We start from the raw sequence: 20,691 nt of genomic DNA, 5'->3' as shown, positions 1-20,691 counted from the left end.
AGAATTTTTTAATCAGTCAGAAACACCAATGAAGCCTTTCTCCCATTGTGGTAATATGTATACTGTTTGCCATTAATAAATATTTGATTCTAAATTTAATTTGGTTATGGAACTTGATTTAAAATTAAAATTTGTTGATTTGCGTGATTGCCGGAGTTGCCCAGAGATGCCCAATTAGATACATTTCTACGATTTAAACGACAAGACTGTTCATGTTTATTGTTCTAGTCACGTGTAGTTTGTGTTTATTTTATTGTGTTATCAAATAGGAAAAATACATACATTGAAAAAATGCTCTTTACTAGTTTTGCTTACCGAGCTTCAAGAATTTAAAAATTGTCTGTAATTTAACTGTTTGAAAATTAGTTTCTTGTTTGGTGTACTTTCCACAACAAATGTTAACCTAAACCTAACCTAACCAACTTGTTTCGGATGAGTGGTGTATAACCTCTATCTACACAATCATACCTGGATCAGGAATGAAATTATCTTTGATTTTTCACTCATTACATTGAAGGCTTTCTAGTATAGAAGGTGGGGATCATAAACAATTTTGTTTGTTTGTTCATTTTCTTCTTCACTGAACTTAGCGTTGTCAAACAAAATAAGTTTGCCAAATGTATCCAAAGAGAACAATTATAATCTTTTCTGTTAGAAAATGAAATCAAAAAATCATGGAAAAACCCTATTGGAAAAGTTTAACCGTAATTACAACATGAAAACAGAAGACGTTAATTTCAAAGATACAACAACTAAAAACCACAACAGAAAAAAATAGTATATTCTATATTAAGAGCGGAAAGTATATATTTGCCGCTTGCACATGAAATTTGCAGCTTGAGGCGAAGCCGAACGCTGCAATCATGTAAAAGCGGCAAAAGTACTTTTGGCTCGAAATATAGACGATATTTTTTCGACGACTGCTGTGGGGTGGATTAGAAGGACAACTCACATCATTTTCGTCGCTCGAACTCATTGTCACCGATAAATCACTTTGACGGAATGTGGTTATTTCAAACAGGTATGTCAAGCGTTGTTATGGAAACGCCGAAAAAAGTTGGTGAGTAGATTGTTAGTAGAAAGCGAAAACGCTCTAGAGCAGAAAATCTCTCTTTCTGCTCGCGCGCGGCAAATAACCCCTTTCTGCTTCTAAATGGAAGCGTACATGAGGTACTTTCAAAGTAAGTCGTCGAAAAAACAATTTATTAACTTATTTATAAAAAAAATGACGCAAACAATATTTATTAAAATTTGTCTTCAGTATTGTCTGTAAAAATATCAAATTAATAAAAAAACTAAAAGCAATTTTGTGGCCTGTTAATTATTTTTATGGGAATTATGTTAAAATGCTGCAAGCACGGCGGTTTTCCTTTAATTAATTATTATCGACTATTAACTTTATTAGTTCCTGAGCATAAAAGGGCGTACCTCAGTAATACGGCACTGCGAATAAAGCGCACATAACTTCTCCATTTTTTCGGAATTAATGACAAAGTAATATAATTGCAACACAAATTGGATGTTAGTTATAAGTACATTCTGATAAAGTTCACGTGTAGTCTTTTTTCTGTTTTGACGTAATACTATGTTTGATTATTCACTAATTTTTTTCATTGTTAATTTTAAGAATTTGCTAATCGTACAGTATTTAGTTTGTCAAATAGACCACAAAACATACTCGATCATGTTTATTGGGTTAGTGAAATATACGATGTCAATAGAGCTTTGAAATCCCTTCCATTCAATGTGTTGCACTGTCTCCTGCACTCATCTGGACTGGACGATGATTTGTGAGCAAGCAAATATAGAAATTCAGTTTCATTAGGACGATTTATGGCTTTGCTCATTCATATTTAGTGACCGAGCGTCCACTAATCTAAGAAGGGTAAAAAAACCAAAAATTATAACGGTTTTATTACCATATTAAAGGAGTAAATCAGCAAAATAAGTAAAACGGTCCATAAAGTGCCCGTTTGTAGAGATTTCCCATCCGGTTCGAGTCTGACAAAGTGTTCCAGACCATTTCCCGCACATTAAATGGGATTCGTGCTGACCCGGAAATTGGTCCCTGAATACTAAAAATATTGTCCCTAAAAGGAAATATGTTTTCGTATTTCTGAAACGAGGTTAAGTTGTTAACTGGGATTATTCAATCAACAAATATTAATGATGAAATCAATGTCTAATTACAGCTAAAACAGTGTAAAAATTTATAATTCAATTTATACGGATATTTTTCCGCCTCTTGTCATGTTTCATATTATTCTAATACTTTTACACCATTATACCTGGGAGGTTTCTTGCCGAACTACATTATAATTAATTATATTTATCCCTTTCATTTGTCATTTTTTTAACAGCAACCACTATTTTCAGGGTAATAAATTACTGCGGCCGGACACCTGGACGTGGATTAACACTAACCCCGAAAAAAGTCTAAATGGGTAGTAAACAACCACTATTTAAAACCGTATTAAGGCAAAAGGAAGACTGATTTCTATGCGGGGAATTGGGAATAGCGCTGGCGGGTAAAGAGCAACTGACAGATCCTTTTCAAAAATTACCGGCTTTACAAAAAAATCATATATAATTAACGAGGCGTTTGATAAGTTAACTGCAGCTTTTCTGAAACACAAGTGCCACCAACAAAATGCAGTCCAGAGCGAAGGGGTTAAACTGCTGCACTCGTTTGTTATTCAAATGAATTAAAGCTTTGTAAAAGTCGTAATGAAATTAGTGGAAATAATTTACATGGATGAATAATTACAAGTTCTGGTTTCCTCTGTTGGAGCGAATAAATGTTTAAAAATTTTGTTTGGTTTATTCTACCAACTACATTTTTTCCATTTTTTATTTTTTGCAAAATGCTTTTGTTATTTTCTACAGGGTGATTCCAAAGTTGGTGCTTTCCTTTCACCTGCGAATAGGGCTTCAAAAAATAAGGTTTTTTTTCCTTTGACGCTTTTTCGAAATATGAACAATAACGAAGATACAGGGTGTCAAAGTTTTACTGCCCTATTCGCAGGTGAAATGAAAGCACCAACTTTGGAATCACCCTGTATAAATATTGTGTTTGTTTTACTCAACATGCTCTACAGGGTGGTCCTCTGAGAATTGCATCGATTATGGAAAAAGTACAAATAAGAAAAAAATGTTGAAAAATGTTGTTTTACCTGGAACATTTTTTTATATTATTATATTGTTGAATTATTAAATGTTTAGTTTCAGGCTTACTTTATGTATAGTGTAATATACCTAACTTCAACTTTTTCTGAGATATTTGATGTCAGAATTGGCGTTTGCAGACCAACAAACAATTGTAATTAACATCTATAAAAAACATGTTTAACTTAGTTAATGTATTTTTTCATATTAAATAAAGTCTATTTGAATAGTATGAGTGTAAATTCAGCAAATAATTATACAGAGTGTCTGAAAGGCTGAAAGTCAATTTTTTCACATGGAATACTCCAATTTTTATATTATATTATATTAGAAAAATGGATCAACCAAATAACAAAGTTTTTTTAATAGAACTTAATTACAATTGTTAATTGGTCTACACTCAATTTTGACAGAAAACAGTTTTAAGTTCGCTATACTACATTATAGGTATAAGAAGTAGGCCTGAAGATAAACATGGAATTCAAAAATATACAGAGCACATATACTGGGTGTTTTATTTAAAATGCAAATTGTCACCTCCTTCCGGTATAACCGAATTTTTTTCCAAAATCGATTGATGAAGTTCTCGGAGAACCACCATGTATATATCCAAAAAGGACGGATCTAAACCAGACTTTTTGGGAGTGGGTTAGGAAAACACTGAAAATTACAAACAAACTATATTTATGCCAATTACACAACGTGCTTATAAATGACATTCAATGGAGATAACTGTGAACTGACAATCGTTTATGACTTGGTTGGTTACAGTTTCTGATTGCTATATAAATTCAAATCTGTGATCGCATATAAGCTTGACTTTGTCTGAATAATTATAACATCACCTGTCGTAATCGATCAATGTAAACATTTTTTGTCATCCACATTGAAAAAACTGTTATTAACCCTGTTTAATGTTGACCACGTCCTTTAATCTAGTTTCAAGGTGGAGAGTTAATTACTGACGATAATCATCCATAAGGTCATTACGATTATCGACGAATTTCAGTTTCTCCTTAATTCTCTCAGGTTCATGAGGGTCTGAACCATATTCCTGTATAACTTAACGACCCTATTAAGTCTTTATGTTTTTTTAAGATGATCATTTTTTTTATAAAACTGCGTATGGTGTTTTATAATTATTTTGTGTTTGGTTGTGCTTATTTGAAAAACTAGTCAAAGATTAAATATAATTCCCAATTTTTTCAAACTGGTCATTTAGCAGGTTGAAAACTTCCCAATCCATTTGTGACATGAACATGTTGAGCTCAGTCTTCTTCGTAATTTGCCGACGAATAAAAAAAGGAGCAAATGACCGGCCGTCTCACGATGGAACGATCCCTCGCCTTCTTTTCACATTTTGACTGATGTAACCACGGCAATCACCGTCATTATCTCTTGTTTCTTCTTTTACTTCCATCTTTGCTGAATAAACACAAAAATCAGAAAGTAGAACTTTGTATTTTTACTGCAAACCCGGAGATTTGTAGCATTTGGAGACAAATCTTCATTACTAAAACACACGGGTGTTAAGTAGTGGGTATCAAGGCAAATGCACCAGTAATTATTGGCACGTCATACGGTAACATGTCAGTGGTTACCGACCACAAATTTGCGTGTTGTGCTGTATACGATCTACAAGGGGAAAAGTTCAAAACGTTTATTAGTTTACCGCAAAACTGTTGGTGTAAATTTGTTTTTAACGGTTGACGCACATACTAGCACACCCCAATCCAAGTACTAACATCAAAATTTACGTTAATTCTACTGTAAAAAACTAGTTTGTTGACGTAAGAAACGTTATAATATCAATCTATCATCCCGAAGAACTAAGACTGGTGTAAAAGCATATAATAATTATCCATAAACACTTAAAGTTATATGCGGGTACTTCGTTTTAATTACACTTCCTATTCAGACAGACAGGTTAAATAAGTATCTTCAAAGAGTTGGTTTAAAACTAATAATCAACTATTTTTTCTTGATTTTGAAAAGCAAAATTTTGACATTAGTATTTACAATTATACAATATTTATTAAAATAAGTGAAAAACTCACCTTGACCAGTTCAGACTGGCATAATATCCTAATAAGGGGACGTTATAACTGCGAAATTAAATAAGAGCGCAAAGTTAGCACGCAATATAAAAGCAGTTGAATTCCATAACGAAGCAAACTCCGGATATTGCATGCATGTTCAATATTTTTTAATATCCTACACCTTTTACATGACGCCATGTATTTTTACATGCTGAAGGTGAGAATAAATTGTCGAACTAAGGTTTTTCCTATAATTTGGCTAACTAGCAGCCAGATTGTCTTTTACAAAGTTGATGAAAAGAAAATATCACACATGTTAATAGTAACGGGTTAAGCTGAAGACGTTTTTGATTACTGCTACTTTACTCAAATAATGCTCAAGTTGATCATTTTTAAATGTTATATAATTTTTTATTTTACAAAGTTATAAAACGTCTTGGCAAATAAATGTGAAAAAGAGGAATTCATTTTTTCTTAGATGGCAATTTTGTTTTACGTTTTGTAAACTGTTTTTAAACGTAAAAGTCAAGTAGGTTTCAATAGGAAAAAAACTATCTGACATTAAACAGGTCAGCCCTAATAGGATAATTAATACTTACTGCACAAAACGTTCTTAAATGGTTAGAATTATCGGTAACTACCAAAAAAGTGATGATAATTTAAAGGAATATTTTTAAATTGGTAATTTTATGGAAAACTTTAAATGCGATTCAACTCAACGCATTTACAGGGCATGTTTAAAATAAACAAAAAGTTTAATGCAGTAGCAGTTTTAAACTATCTACTTACTCGCTGAAACGGAAACTTTTTAAGTTTTTGATTTACACTAATTTATGATTTTTTCTAGAAATTGTATGCAATGTTTTCAATTATTATTGTAAATATTCCTATCCTTTCTTCCTGTCTTGTATTATTTCTATTTTTCCTGTATTGTTTCTCACTCCCACCCTTTTAATCCTTTTGATGTAGTTTAAACAGTTGAATCCAAAAATGGCTACCACACTATATCCCTAACCTAAAAGGGTTACAGCCAATAGTAGTGTTTTTGTTCTGTTTCTCATGGATCACCCAGTAAAATGTAATACAGACATACAATACTTTTTTTTCCACTTACATGTACCTAATGGTTCATAATCTTCACTTTTTTATCATATACAAGGTTGGTCAAAAGACAAAGTAAAATTTTCCTAATATTTTTTTACAAAATTTAAATAGGTTATAGAGCTTGTTAATGATCTCGAAAATATTGAAATATACCGAGTGAGTCGTTGAAAAAAACAACACTATTGACTGTAGCCCTTTTATTTTAAGGTTAGAAATATGTCACTAAGAATTTTTTGATTCAACTTTTGAAATGGGTAGTTCAGTTTTTTAATCACATACAGGGAAGGCGAAAAATGGGGTTAGTGATTGGTACTGCACATTTACTGATTTTACATGAGATTAACCGAGAGATTAACTTGGAGAATATGGAGCAGTGCCCGATTAGTAAAACGTGTAAATTCAAGTTAAAATTAAGTAGGTATATTTATTATTTACATTAAATAAAAGTAAACCAATCAGTTTCGACATGTATTGATAGTAGGTAATTGGACGTATTATTTTGACTAATTGTACACCTTGGAAATTTACGTAATATGATCCTTATGGATGATCCAGAGTTATAAGTTTGTCTTGCGAAAAATATTGCAGATCTTGAGGCAAATTCAGGTGATTCATGATTTTTAGAAGAATAACAGAACAACAATGTATAGCTTGCTCTGGGTCTGGGTTATACCTAGTCTTCAAAGAAATCCTGGACATGACTGATTAGGATAGAAGACTCGTTCATATTTTCTTATATAATAGAAAAACTTATTGAATAATTGTTGTTTATTGAGTATACTGATGGACACCTCATCTAAATGAAGTTATATGAATTCGAAGATAAATTAGAACAAATAGTACTATTTGTATCCAATGAAGTAATGAAGTAAAATTCAAATTAACGGTTATAAAAAGCAAAAATGATTCACTTTTTGATTAGGTAACATATCATGTAATAAATAAGTTAAGATTATTATGGCAATAAAGTTTTTTTTGGTTAGCAGCCACACGAGATGAATTTCGAGCATAATCAACAGATTAAGATTCTCGTTTAGATCTAAAACCACTATAAAACTTTAAATGGAACGCAAGCGCCCTCATATTATGTTTGATAATTGGTTTCAACCAATCAAGCGCAGCTGTCACCTGTCATTATATTAATAATCTAAATAGTCCTCTGAAATAATCCTGATAGTGATCAAAGGAATCAAAAATCAACTTACTACTAATAATTCTGGAGATCCGCGTTCTTTTTCCCTCTCTTGCCGCTCCATTTGTTCCTCAAACAAAAAAAACCTGTTCGCTTAAAATCCTTCAGGCACAATGCACAATGTCAAAAATTAATCACAACACACGCGTGACCAGCGCCATCATCGGCCGATCCGATCATTAACAAACCGTATTAAAACAGCGCTATTTTGGGCGTCTTTCTAAAACAATAAACAATTGCGGAAAAACTGGGTATATGCATTCATGAGTTTTGATTAAAACTGACTTAAATCCAACTAGCTTTTTCCTGGCTGCCTACCCCACCGCACGTACATAACATTACACTATAATTTGACTTTTTTTGTCTTATTTTCTTTCGCCGCCCTACTCTGCAGGGCGGCCATGCATCCGTAAAACCCGCCCATTTAATAGCACCCTCAATTATTTTACTATTGGCGCCATCTGCTAGTTGAAAGCAGAGCTGCTAGTTCAAAAAGCTCTGCTCAGAGCGCAGCACTAATCGATACTTACACTAGACTATGATTTTATGTACTTTGTTCAGTGGGTTTTCAAAAATAAAACTTTATATTTATAGCAACATGTATTTAAAAATAATCAACAATCTGAATATAAAACTATACATTTATTCTAGGCTAAATTACAAAAAATACAATACAATCTGTGTTTCTGTTTGGACCTTTAAATATTCACTCCATAACAGAAAATATTGCCCTAAACTTATACAGTGTGTCCTAGATTCGATTCTCTATGTATAAAGCTAGGTCACATCCCGTAAGGTTACTAAAAGGGGAATGTTTCAGAGAAATGAGAGAAACACCGCTTTAACCACATTTTTAGCTTCGTTCTTGAGATATTTTCGAAAAACCGAAATTTTCCGAAAAGTGGTGTATTATCTCAAATTTATAAAAATTTAGAATTAAGTTTGAGCTTTGTATAATAGATCAACTTTTTCAAGGACTACTTTTCTGTGTAGATCATTTTCAGTTTCAACGTTTCGGTTGTGAGATACCATCATTAACTTTTTTTGCAAAAAAATTAAAAATGCTAGTTTTTTATTTGGTTTGGAATGTATCATTTTAAAGCAAAAAACAGAGTAAGTAAAGTTGCTCTAATAATGTTCAATCCAAATTAGAGATGATACAACATTTTTGTGAAATTACTTAAGAACGAAGCAAACATTTTGTTAAAACGCCCCTTAAATTCTGTAAAACATCCCCTATGTAGCTTTTGCAGTAATTTTTACAAGAAGCAAAATCCCTATATAGAGAATCAAATCATATACACACTAAATGTATAATAAAAGTAATATGTACAAGTATATAACAGTTATCAAATTGCCTTAACCACTAAAATTGGACTTTTCCTGAGAAATATTTGGGTCTTTCAATTAACTGTAACTACTTAATACTTTCAAACCGCAGAGAAACATTTATTAAAATTGAAGGAATAAATTAAAAAATGCAGTGACGTACAAATGTTACAAAGAATTTTTATATATAAAGTGACAAATCTCAACAAAATACAAAAGCAAATTAGTTTGGCACATTTTAAAGCAGTAACAGGTAACAGATTTTTTGAGTTACTTAATGTGGGTGTAACAAGTAACAAGTTTTACTATTGTTTCACAATCAACAATAACCAAAATCAGAAAAATAACCCTGATGATGATGATGTCCGCCCTGGGGCAACATTTTTGAACTACACTGATATGACAAACTGTTGGTGGGAGTCATACTGGATGGTGCCATACTTTGACTAAACCTGAGTGGTTGATGCATCGAACTGCTTATTGAAGATGGATAGCTCAAACTAGAAATGTTGAGGTAGTTTCGATTGTGGTTTAGATCGTTTTGTGGTGGTATTTGAGCTGGTTGATCTTGAGGTATTGCTGGTTCAGTTTCAGGTGATGAACTAGGTGGGGTGGCTATATTTTCCTTTTTGTCTTTGTCGTTTTCATCTGATTTTTTGTTTTTGTGTGTTTTGACGTGTTTAGCTAAATGATCGCTTCGCATAAACCTCTTTGAACACATCGGACATGAAAACCTTTTTTCTCCTGTGTGTGTTCTGAGATGTCTCTGCAGTTCGTCTGATCTAGTGAACCTTTTGCCGCAAAACAACCAGTTGCACACAAAAGGTCTTTCTCCAGTATGCCACCTCAGATGAGCTTGCAAATGAGACGTTTTACCATACACTTTATCACAACCAGGATAATGGCAGATGTGTTCTTTTTTGGAAGCCGGTTTCTTCAATCCATTCTCCTCGTTAATACAATTCGGACATTGACACTTTACGCACCTTCTAGCTTTACCCGAATACGAAGGAAAATCTACGATTTCTGGCTTGATCACGTTCATACCACCAAATGGGTTCATATATGGTCGCTGTGGCCATGGATACATTTGACTCTGTTGTGGTTGGAACCCATCTGCAGAAGATGGCGAGTGTTGGAACCAAAAATTGTTATAACCATGAGCGTAAGTTTGCTGGTAGTGTGGTGAGTATTCCAAGGGACTTCTGGTAGTTTCCAAGGATACCTGGGCAGCATACCCATCGCTACTGCAGGAGGTAGTACTGGCTGGCGATAACTGAGTGTGTGTTGCGTATGGTGCTGGGTATATCCGATTGCAAGTAGCTGCCAGAAGATTTAAAGGTGACACAGACGACATCTAAAAAGAAACAAAATCACATTTAGAAATTTATTTTAAAAAAAACCTGGTCTTACTACTTTTTTTTTTAATCTGGAAAAAGTGTTTATTTTGCGTAAAACAAACATTTTGAATATGCATCAATCCAAAAACGAAATCATTTAAAAGAGATAATCTTAAAGATATATGGGAATGAATCGGTAGTTACCAAGAGGTAAAATATTTACGGTTACGTTTTGATGTAAACGAAAACAAGTTCGTCCCGTCAGTTGCCAAGAAGAACATCTATTTGGTATACATTTATGTAAACCATACTTTTTAGTAGCTGCCAGAAAAATCAAACCTAAATATTTGGGAAGATACATTGATAGTTTACGGAACAAAATGGCTCCGACCGATACCGTCAAAGAGATCGAGATTAGACGCGTTGCAGAACAGATGGACATATTTATTTCAGAAAAAAACGCGAAAAAAATAATTTGCAATGCAAAATTAATGATGTTTTCGTATTTGGTGTGAACGTTTGTTACAAAAATGCAATTTTCATTAGAATAATCGTGTTATTTAAGTTCTAAATTTAGAAAAAAACTAAAAATGTTGTTAACGAAAGGTTATTACAGTAAATAAGACAGTTTGTATCTGCTATATTCTTCTGACGTCGCAAGTTTTCTGTTTTCAATCTTTAAATTATTAAAATATACCGAAAAAGAATTAAATTGTAATAGAGCATTCAGTAACAATTAAAAATCAAAGCGTTTTTAATATACTAAAAATTTTATACATGTTTTAAATGCAGAAATATCTGAAAATAGAATTGGGAAACCACCGGAATAAACACCCGATATATCGAAAAAGTGATGAAAATTGTATTTGGCTCGAAATTTCTACCTACTGTGACCTTTGAAGATCAAAGTTTGAGCCGTTTTTATCTAAAGCAGTAAATCATATGCCACTTTCTATAGAAAACTGACCGTTTGATGGTCTAAGTTGAGAAAAGACCGAGCAAGGAGCAAAGAAAGAATAAAGAAAAATATTTGTAGGTTAATTAAAGTAGTAAACTTGGTTTTCTATTAATAATTAATAGTAATTATAAAAACTCTTAAATATAAGTACAGTGGTGTTAATAAATACATAAAACACGCATTTTAGACTAGTGTAAATCGGTCTATAAATTTGTTTTTAGATGTGTTGCTGATGTTTTGCAGCAATAAGTGTTTAGTAATCAGTAAAACTCAGATATTATATCAGTAATACTAATCTTTTTACAGCAGATTTTTCCTGTATGTCACAGCTTAATAGTGACCAAAGAGTCTAAATTATTGCCTACCTTAAATTGCTTTAGAAAAAGTACCCTTGAACCACTTTATTTTGAAATTTGTAGCATCATAGGCAGGTTTACAGTGTACAGACACCCTGTATAGAGAGTTTTAACTCAAAATCAAATTAATATGAAGAAATTCATACAAACGACGATTAACTTAAAGAACTGATATTTGATAAATCATTCGCATGCAAACTTTTCGGATGTAAATTGTATACTCCTTTTTGAAATACTATTTTCATTTCATTTATTATATAAAGAAATTTTAATTTATAAATTTCTTGAAAACGAATGACGAATGATGAATGAATTTTTATTTCCACCAATGGCTACTGATTTTATTACTGATTCAGTGATTAATTTTGAAGAGAAAAGTAAATTTGTGAGCTTTTCTCAAAAAAAAAACAAATTTATGTATTTGTGTGTGTAAGAATAATTTAATTAAAAGTGTTAGTCATGTAACAAACAATGGCGTTATTTCGTATTTGTCTATGTGGAATTTTAATTTATTTTGTAGATTGAAATTCTTTGTTTTAATTAGATTTCAACACCCTGTAATTTTTAAAACGATCAATTTTTGAAAGATGATTTATAGGTATAGCAAACTTGGCATTATTTTTCAATGTAGATTTTGCAATCATTAAAAAATATCTTGTATACAATGTCAAAGTTGTAAAAAGACTGATATATGTTCGGAAATATCTCCTATAGTTTAAGACATCTCAATAAAATTGTGTGTTAAGCTAATAACAGTTTATTATACATTTAAGTTATTTAAAGCAAAAACGAATATTGAAAAACAGTTATGTTTCTATGAAATATGAGCATTTTACTATAACTTGAGTTGTAGAAGGAAAAAATCATGAACATAAGTTTAACCAATTTGATTTAAGAGGTTCGGGCCTGATGGTTGGTTAAGCAATTATTGGGTTAGCTCAAGCAACTTAGCTGAGTGCACATTTCAGACATTTTGAAGTCAATTTTTGTATCATTATTTCTATAAAAACCGTAAAATCAGATGGTGCTATTTTGTCATTTCTATAGAAATTATGCTAAATTTATGCGAAGGTGAAGGCAAAACAAGTCAAAATCACTTGCTCAATTTGATGATAATGAATGGTAAACTGTATTGATCATATGAAAAACTATAATTATAGCTAATTATACCATCAATATCATGACCAATTTTTTTAGGTAGTGCCACCCTTTTTTAAAGTGTTTGATAGAGCATCAGTTGGATTTGACTTAATTTATGTGACAAAATATTTTTTTTTACTTATTTTTTTTTTGGTTTTGAAGTTTCCTAATTACTCTTCTTCAAAAATTTTGGTTGGGTTCTCAAAAAGTATGGACATATCTTCAGCAACATTTCACTACCGATGCAAGAGTGGCAAGACAAATAAGGGCCTTAATAAAATCGTATAAAATAATGAAAGGGTTCACCGAATCGCAAAGAACCAAAACACTATCATTACTGGCACGTACCTGATGCGATTGCGCCGCACCTCCTGCGTTGCCACCGTTGCCAGGATACTGAGTATGCACTACTTGAGGGGCCATCATAGTTCAACACTTCTTAACTTTGTCTATGAAACAGTGATCGCGCACTGCTCGCTAATAACTGAGATTATACGGTTTACGGTTGTGACCGTCTCGAGATCATTGCCTAAAGGGGGCGTGGCTGCGCGTGATGCTGCGCGCCTTACCCCTCGGCTTGCCCAGGGGATGGAAAGACAACCCTCAAACTTTTGAAATGCGGCCGATAGCCGCGGATGTCGTCAAAACGATGAGCTTTGCCTACCAGGTCTATATAATTATGTGGGATTTCTGTTGTGTTTATTCTGATTGCTTATTGTCTACTCCAATTGATTTAGGCTTGTCTGCCTTCAATATCACCCTAACTGATGAAGATTTTTTGTTACTTTTAAATATACGAAGAGTACGGAAGAAAGTAGGTCAGTCACAAAAAACAAAGAAAAAATTTTTGTGAGAATAGGAAAAAGAAAGATTATAAACTCAAAGATTATTTCAGGAACACTATTTTGAGCTATGACGTTGTAACTAACTGTTTTGTCATACGTCATTTAGTTTAACCCTCGTTTGTACCGTAACGTTTTTCGGAAGGCTAACCATTGATTAACTGAACTCTGATATTCGATTAGGTCTTTATCATTCCCTAATAAATTATTAGTAAAACAACATTCTTCAACTCTTAGTCAAAGAGCAGCTAACAGCCAGCATAATTTTTTTGATGTTGGGGGTGATTTGTTAAGAAACTAGAAGCAATTGTTTAAAATGTAGTCTGTGACGTTTTTCTAGTTTTCCGGAAAACGGAAAAAGATTCAATTTGAAAACCGGAAATAAGTTTTTCTATGATTTCACTCAACTTATAAAACTGACCCTTAGTAGTTTACCAAAATTTCATTTGGACATTAAATTCTAGATAATAGAAGACATCAATCACCATTAAGGTTTAATGCCAGAAATTATGTTTTCTAAATAAAATAGTTATTTTTCTAATGAGTGCGGAAAGCCATACTTTTCGCATGCGATTGCAGTGCGAGTTGGAAAAGTTGCTTTCCACAAGTGAGGTACAAAAATTTTTCTACGAGCTAATATAAATTATACCTATCTCAATAAAAATCAATACTTAATTCTTTATTTAAAAAAATTTGAGATTTTTGCAAATCTTGAAATGGTCTGCATTATACTAATTTGAAAATAATACGTGTTCCTTCTTCTAGTGTGCTTTTGACGATAATAAATCAAAACTTTCGGCGGTTGATACGACAAATTTAAGAAGCTTCAACTGATGAGTCCAATGAATTTTGCAGTACATTTTGGGAGCAAATACTCCAACTGAATGATATTCTTCACGTTTTGTAATTATTAATATGTTTACTTCGGTTGTCAATAGATTTTTTTTTAATTTGCCATAACGAATGAATTCCGTGAAAAAGTTAATTAATTAACCATGATCAATGAAGGTGTGCGGAAAAGTCTGCACTCATATGCATGCAAAAAAGTATCAAATTCTGCATGCAAATAGACAAAGAGATTATTTTTCTACAGTCTGCATTTCTAAATTATCACTGATTTTGATTTCAAAAGTGGAAATACTTTTTCATTTTAATCTCACTGATTTGTATAATCGACCATCTAATCAAACAGTATAGATATAAGTTACTTCCTTCCACGTAACCATCCATTATGATTTGATCCATTGTAAAAACCATATCAATTTGTACCTATTCGAATTCGATATCTGTTAAATTTACCCTATAACGATGGTAATGAAATAAATGGTAATTTAAAGACCGTCTTGATGCTTAAAATAAGGGCACAACTAGTTCGTTCGTAAAAGCGATAATATGCGATAAAGCCCTTTTGCCCCCCACGTGTTTACAAATTTTTTGGAAACCACACGGTAGTCGTTCCTAATCAAAAGACAAAATTCTCCACAAAAGTAACCGGCCAAAAGAAGTTTCGAACATTTCACGCCTTCGGTAACACAAAGTATCTGTAGTGTTCCAGAACAATTCGATGTCATCCCCGTATATATGGTGCATGACAAATTTTCAGTAGCGTACATAATACTTTAACCGAAAATTTTATTTAGCAAGAACAACACAGTAGGTGAACGCAAAACTCATCATTCCATCAAGTCTGAGTAACACAAATCTAGTGGATTAAAGTACTATAGCAAAGAATTTTTGAAAATAAAACAATTTTTTTGAAAATACGCCAATGACAAACCATGGTATTGTTCAGTGGCGGTCTTCATCGGGTTTGTACGACTGGAAATTTATGACCAAAGAATCGGTCAGCATACATTTGATTTACAGCTAGGGTCGTTTTTTGACACCGAAATGATGGTTTTCTAAACTTGGATGATCAGTGCCTTGTCGGAATTCTTTTTTGTTTCCAAATGTATTTAATTACATAGGGAGTTCTAATGATCCTCTTGCCTTATGGGAATTACGGAAAAAAATTAAACTGGAAGCTACTTTGTAGACAAATTTGCGAGCGTGCGAAGTTTTTAAGCAAAAAATAGTTTAAAGAAAAAGCAGCAAACATAATCAATTTCCCATCCTAATAATTTCACAGGGTCACGTAGTAATTAGAAGTTCTTTTTTGGGTTTATTTATCTGGACGAAGCCAGTTAGTTTTAATTATAGGTTGCGGATATTGTTTTAGAAATTGTATGATATATTACGAAGAAGATTCATCTCGAGGAAAAATGGTCCTTAACTTGGACCCTGAACACCTATATTTAGCTCATATTAAACTTTCTGTTTTGTTCTTTTTTGCCGTAGTAATTGCTTTTATCCTTAATTAAGATAAAGTATGGGAACATAACACATATTCACCGCTTGTCTTTAATGACAACCAAAAATAGAAAATAATGCATAATCAAATCCGTGCATCAAACAAAAACACTTTCAACTAACCCTTTTCAACGTCGATGCCTACTGGACAGAAGAAGAGTATACTGTCAATCATTGTAGTCATTTTTACCAAAATTTCTTAGTCTTGATTTGTCCCTAGAATTGACTTTTCAGTTAACACAGTACGAGTCCTTAACCGAGTTTCAAGTCAACTTAGGAAACCGCAATAAAACTTAATCCTTAAGGCGTGAATAATTGAAAAAGGGTGGTTTATTTTGTCCACGGCAGCCAAAGTAAAGGGATTACAAGATGACTTTTGCAAACACTTCCGCGAACGTTCAATAGAAAAAAGGGTCACCAGCCTAAAATGATGTTATTCAGTAGCTTTAGTTATTACCTCAAAGAAATGTATGATTTATGGTGTTCGAAGTGAAGAAATTACAAGTAAAAGAAAATGAGTAAAAGTTAGTGCCTGTCAGAATATAAATTTCAATAAGGGCAGTTTCTTAAAAAATAAGTGGGTTAATTGTTACTTGTGCACAAATGAGCAACACAAATAGTCCAAAGTCATTCTGAGATTACATAGAAATAGCACAAAACATGCTGGCTGTCAGTCAACCTACACTAGCACTACCAAGGTTGTTCTAGTCCGGTGTTGTTTTAGTCTACATAAATAATACTTTTTCATTGGACGCTGAATTTAGCTGATTTGTGGTTAATCTGTACCAAATTGTATTCTTAACGTCTCAAATCCGGCAAAGATCCGGTGTTGTTCTAGAGTACATAAATGAAACTTTTGAGTCCAATTACGTCCGTTGGGAGTATGTAGATTGAACGCTGAATTTGCCTGGGACTAATAAGATTTCAGTGTGATGTCCCAAATATACTGTTAGCTAGGAAGGAAGAAACAAATAAGGTGGAACAAAAATTGGAAATGACTCTGTGGCTACCACTAGAATATGTAGGTATGAACAAGTTCAGTAAGTCTACTATATTAACTGTCTTTTATCATCTGCACAATATTTTACCGATATTTCCAAGATCTAGAGCAAACTTCTATCTAAAGTATCAATTAGATACCCTGAAAACGACACAGGTACATCTTGTATACAATAAAAAATAAAAATTCGGTCATTAAACACGAAAAAACTAACTTGAATAACTTTTTTTTTGGATAGAGCCGATGGTCATAAACGGGGTGCGTACGGTGCCTTTTAATCGGTTTATACAATAATAGATCCGGCCTACGCACAAAAGAAACTTTTGTTAAAGAATATCAAGTGTCAAGTACGTTCCCATGATCGTAAAAGGGCTTTTTTTGCGAAACTAGGTATAAGAGTTACAAATTTCATCCGAAGAATAGAGGCTGATTTGTGTGATGTTCCTTTGAAGTCTCAGAGGCACCTGATTTAGCAGGTTGGCCACAGTGACTCCTAAAATGTCTTTCAAATGTGTGTTCTAGTTGCTTTATTGCTGCCTACGGCAACAAACGACTGAAAAAGGTCTGTAACGTTTGGAAGAAAGAAAAAACAGTTTTGGGTATTCTGGTGGAACCCACACATCTCTAGGATATGTCGGATTGTCACTTCGCAACAATGAAAAACGTTCATAAAGTGTCCCCTGCCGAGGGCGAGGGCCTAGATTTGTCTCGGTCGCTTTCAGAGACCTTACAGCAATGGAATGCTGACACCATACACTTGTTGAACATCCCCTAGGACGGCCTAATTACCCATATTATGCCCCTTTCAACAGAAGGAATATATCACAGAAAGTCCGATAAACCAACAAGATGTGTGGTTTTAAATCGATTTAAACGTAGATGAAACTGGCTCTTAAAACAATCAAGAGCGGCGTCTGATAAAACGGGCGCTTCAGAAATTTGATTGGATTAGGTCGGGCCTGTTTACAGGCCGCTCTGACACTTAGCTTTTGTCGGTCTAGTTAAGCGGCGGGGGGCGCCGGCCCATGTTCGCTGTTATTATAATGGGCGGCTGCCCCTTTGTCTTCGACCGAAATATATTGGTTTTTGAAATCAGTTTCCAACAAAATGACAGGTTGACGAAATTTCATTTACTATTACAAAAAAAAACGACTTTTGGTGGTCGATGATGTTTGTCATATTCCTTGACAATATTCAGAAAACTCTTGAGGGTCATTAAGCTAAAACTAGTTAAATTTGCTTGACATTACCAACTTCATTACGATGAAACAAAGTAGCTGATGTGTATTTATTACGTCTGGCTTTGGGGACACAGACTCCTTTTGAATGTTACAATTCCCATTCTCAGTTGATGCCAAACGTCTTAAAAACATAGCTTATTTGTCATTAAAGATTCAAATGTATGCAAATTTGTCGTATCTTTCAGAAAACCACTAGAGCAGTATAAAACCGCGCCAGCTTTGTTGTATAGAGCAGTTTATTCTGGGCAATCTGTTCTGAATTCATGACTAACGTTTTTGAACAGAAATAATTCATAAATGAAACATACAGAATGTTTAACCAGAATTCAAATTTATTAACATTGATGTCACACATTTAAAGCTTTTTTTACTATCTAAGTTCTGTAAGCGTTCTGTTAATTGCACTGGTAAATCTTGACTTGATAGCCACTACTGAAAAATTTTTTAAACGGGTATAATGTACGTGTATACAACTCCTAAACTCTAGACATAAAAATTGAATAAAAAAGTTAGTAACAAATTAGACAATTATAAACACTGAAACAAAAAGTAATCTCCAAAGTTTTAAAGCAAACTTGATGTTAAAATTAACATTCATAGTATATAAGGCTTTTGGCAACATTCCTGAGACTAAAATTACTTGAGATGTCCCTTTTTCGTAAATTATTCTAATCAAATGAGTTTGAAGTAAGAGTAACTCTTTTCGATGACTAGTAGATAAAACCTTACATTAACAACCTACTAACGCTACAGGAAGATAAATTCGATCTAATAACAAGCCTCTATTAGTGGATTTGAAGAAGTAGTAAGTTTCAGATTTTAGTCTCTCATTTCAAATCCGAAATTCATGCCATTAGGGCAAATTATGGTATCGGCCATGTCAGAAACCACTTGAGCCTTTTCTTTTAAAAAGTACTCGTACTGACCGTTTCGATGAGTCATTTCAGGACCTTTAAGAGCTCGCTCTTTAATAAACTCCACTACCCTTTCTGGAGCTACTTTCGACATTTCCATGCGATGTCCCCATGTTACCAAAGCCAAAGGCTGAAAACAATCGACTTTTATTAGCGCAAATCCACTGTCTAATCAAAACTTACTCTGGTCGGGGTTAGCAAATTATAAGGCGTAATCACATGCCTGTAAAGGCAGCTTTTAATTATCTTTTTCAATCTATAAACCTCGTTGCCGTTTGCACATGGGTGGTACAACATTACCACCGCGCCATGTTCCAAATTGTGAAGCCAACGTTGTTTTGGTAGGAATATGTATTCACCGTATACTGCCCAGAGAGGACGATGGGTGCCACTACAACAATCTGGTTAATTATCAAATACTGGCTTTAAGATGAATTACTTACAATGTTGGAATAATTTGTTCATATTCGATGGATTCGTTCATGCATTTGTGGGGAGCCTAACATTAAATCATATCATTTAAATCTTTTAGTGTTTAAAGACTATAATAGTAGTGTACTTACACTGTACTGTTGCGGTATGTATTCTTGACTTTGGATAGGATTTACACTCTCTTGAGGCAAAAACAAAGTGCGATTGTCCAGGCATGTGTAGTTTTCCACTTTATTTAGCCAATCTATTTGAAGGTTTAACTGAAAGGAAAAGTTTTAGTTTCGCAGTTTCACAATTGAATGCCTGTAGAAATGGAATCGAATTAAATTAAAATCTTCTGACACGAGATATGCTCTTGGACTTACTTTGAGTCCGGTTAATTTGATTTTAACATGTCTAGAGAGGGTTTTATGAGAGTAATTTGGGAAAATCATAAACTATACAGATGTGTAAGACATAATTACAAAAATATAGTGATTTTTACCAGTCATACTAACCTTTCCATCATCACAACTGCTATCTACAACGCCCATTGCTATTCCATGATGAGCGTCGTATAAATTTTTAGTATCACCCACTGGTGGATTTGAGTCTGGTTCACCCGGTGCATGAGGGAACCATTTTTTTCCCGCTAAAAAGTTTGTTTTTTTCAGTAATAAAAAAAGCTTTTTAATAAATTTCTTCAAATTTTTTTGACCATTTATAATATAAAATAAATATACTCATTACGCTATTTAAACTGTTTTAAGATAAGTACAATTGTTTATTCTTACCGTTTGCAGTAACAATAGTAACACATAAAACCACAATATTTTTCAACATAATGATTAACGGTGCCACGACAAAAATCGAAAGAAAAACAATTACAGCGAACTGAAGCAACGAAAATTTACCACCACAACGGCATGTCGTGAAAATCGTGGCGCTTGATAAGCCAATTTTTTTAGTTAACACTTTAGGGTCACATACATAGCTGAATTATCAATGTTGCAGTAGCACTAAGTTCAACGTTTGAAGCAAAACAGCTGTTTCGACAGGAAAGTAAATATCCCGTTCAGGCTGCAAGATATCGACCTACAGAACAAAGTCATACAGTGCGGTCTACTATCAACGAAAACACAAATATTGATACGCATTATCAGTGATGACAATTAAATGAGTGGTAGAAGAGATTTGTTAAGCTAGTAATTACAAGTAAATTTTATTCTTTTTAACAGTATTCATTGTTCCTCTATACAAAGAGTGAAGTGTGTGTAGGTTCCTTTTTCGATTGACCTACTGTAATCGATG

At 33.3% G+C, this 20,691-nt stretch overlaps 3 protein-coding genes and 1 long non-coding RNA gene across 4 annotated transcripts in view; 1 reads left to right on the top strand and 3 right to left on the bottom strand.

The window, feature by feature from the left end:
* LOC145727435 (transcription factor Sp9-like) overlaps nucleotides 1-7,821 on the bottom strand; it is a 48,440-nt gene extending 40,619 nt beyond the window's left edge. The window contains exon 1 of the mRNA XM_081976996.1: nucleotides 7,514-7,821. Within this exon, the coding sequence (XP_081833122.1) occupies nucleotides 7,514-7,564 (51 nt within the window). The 5' untranslated portion in view covers nucleotides 7,565-7,821. The remainder of the gene's footprint in view (nucleotides 1-7,513) is intronic.
* A 260-nt stretch (nucleotides 7,822-8,081) lies between these two features.
* On the bottom strand, nucleotides 8,082-13,338 carry LOC145727437 (uncharacterized). The gene is made up of 2 exons (XM_081976998.1): nucleotides 12,972-13,338; nucleotides 8,082-10,186 (listed from the first exon to the last, which is right to left on the bottom strand). Exons 1-2 carry the CDS (start codon nucleotides 13,047-13,049, stop codon nucleotides 9,149-9,151), a joined length of 1,116 nt encoding a protein of 371 aa, XP_081833124.1. The 5' UTR covers nucleotides 13,050-13,338; the 3' UTR covers nucleotides 8,082-9,148.
* A 5,029-nt stretch (nucleotides 13,339-18,367) lies between these two features.
* On the bottom strand, nucleotides 18,368-20,545 carry LOC145728726 (uncharacterized). The gene is made up of 6 exons (XM_081979182.1): nucleotides 20,175-20,545; nucleotides 19,899-20,032; nucleotides 19,533-19,661; nucleotides 19,413-19,468; nucleotides 19,153-19,360; nucleotides 18,368-19,099 (listed from the first exon to the last, which is right to left on the bottom strand). The coding sequence occupies exons 1-6, from the start codon at nucleotides 20,221-20,223 to the stop codon at nucleotides 18,875-18,877; spliced, it is 801 nt and encodes a 266-aa protein (XP_081835308.1). The 5' UTR covers nucleotides 20,224-20,545; the 3' UTR covers nucleotides 18,368-18,874.
* On the top strand, nucleotides 19,643-20,039 carry LOC145728728 (uncharacterized). Its single transcript, XR_014178150.1, has 2 exons — nucleotides 19,643-19,776; nucleotides 19,817-20,039. It is a non-coding gene; the product is annotated as an uncharacterized LOC145728728 (long non-coding RNA).
* Nucleotides 20,546-20,691: the final 146 nt, after the last annotated feature.

The sequence above is a fragment of the Ips typographus genome, linkage group LG4 (genome assembly GCF_016097725.1).
Source record: "Ips typographus isolate SLU linkage group LG4, UJ_Ityp_2.0, whole genome shotgun sequence".
NCBI classification, from domain to species: Eukaryota; Metazoa; Arthropoda; class Insecta; order Coleoptera; family Curculionidae; genus Ips; species Ips typographus.
The sequence above is the reverse complement of the archived record's forward strand: the minus strand, read 5'-3'. Positions and strand labels throughout refer to the sequence as shown.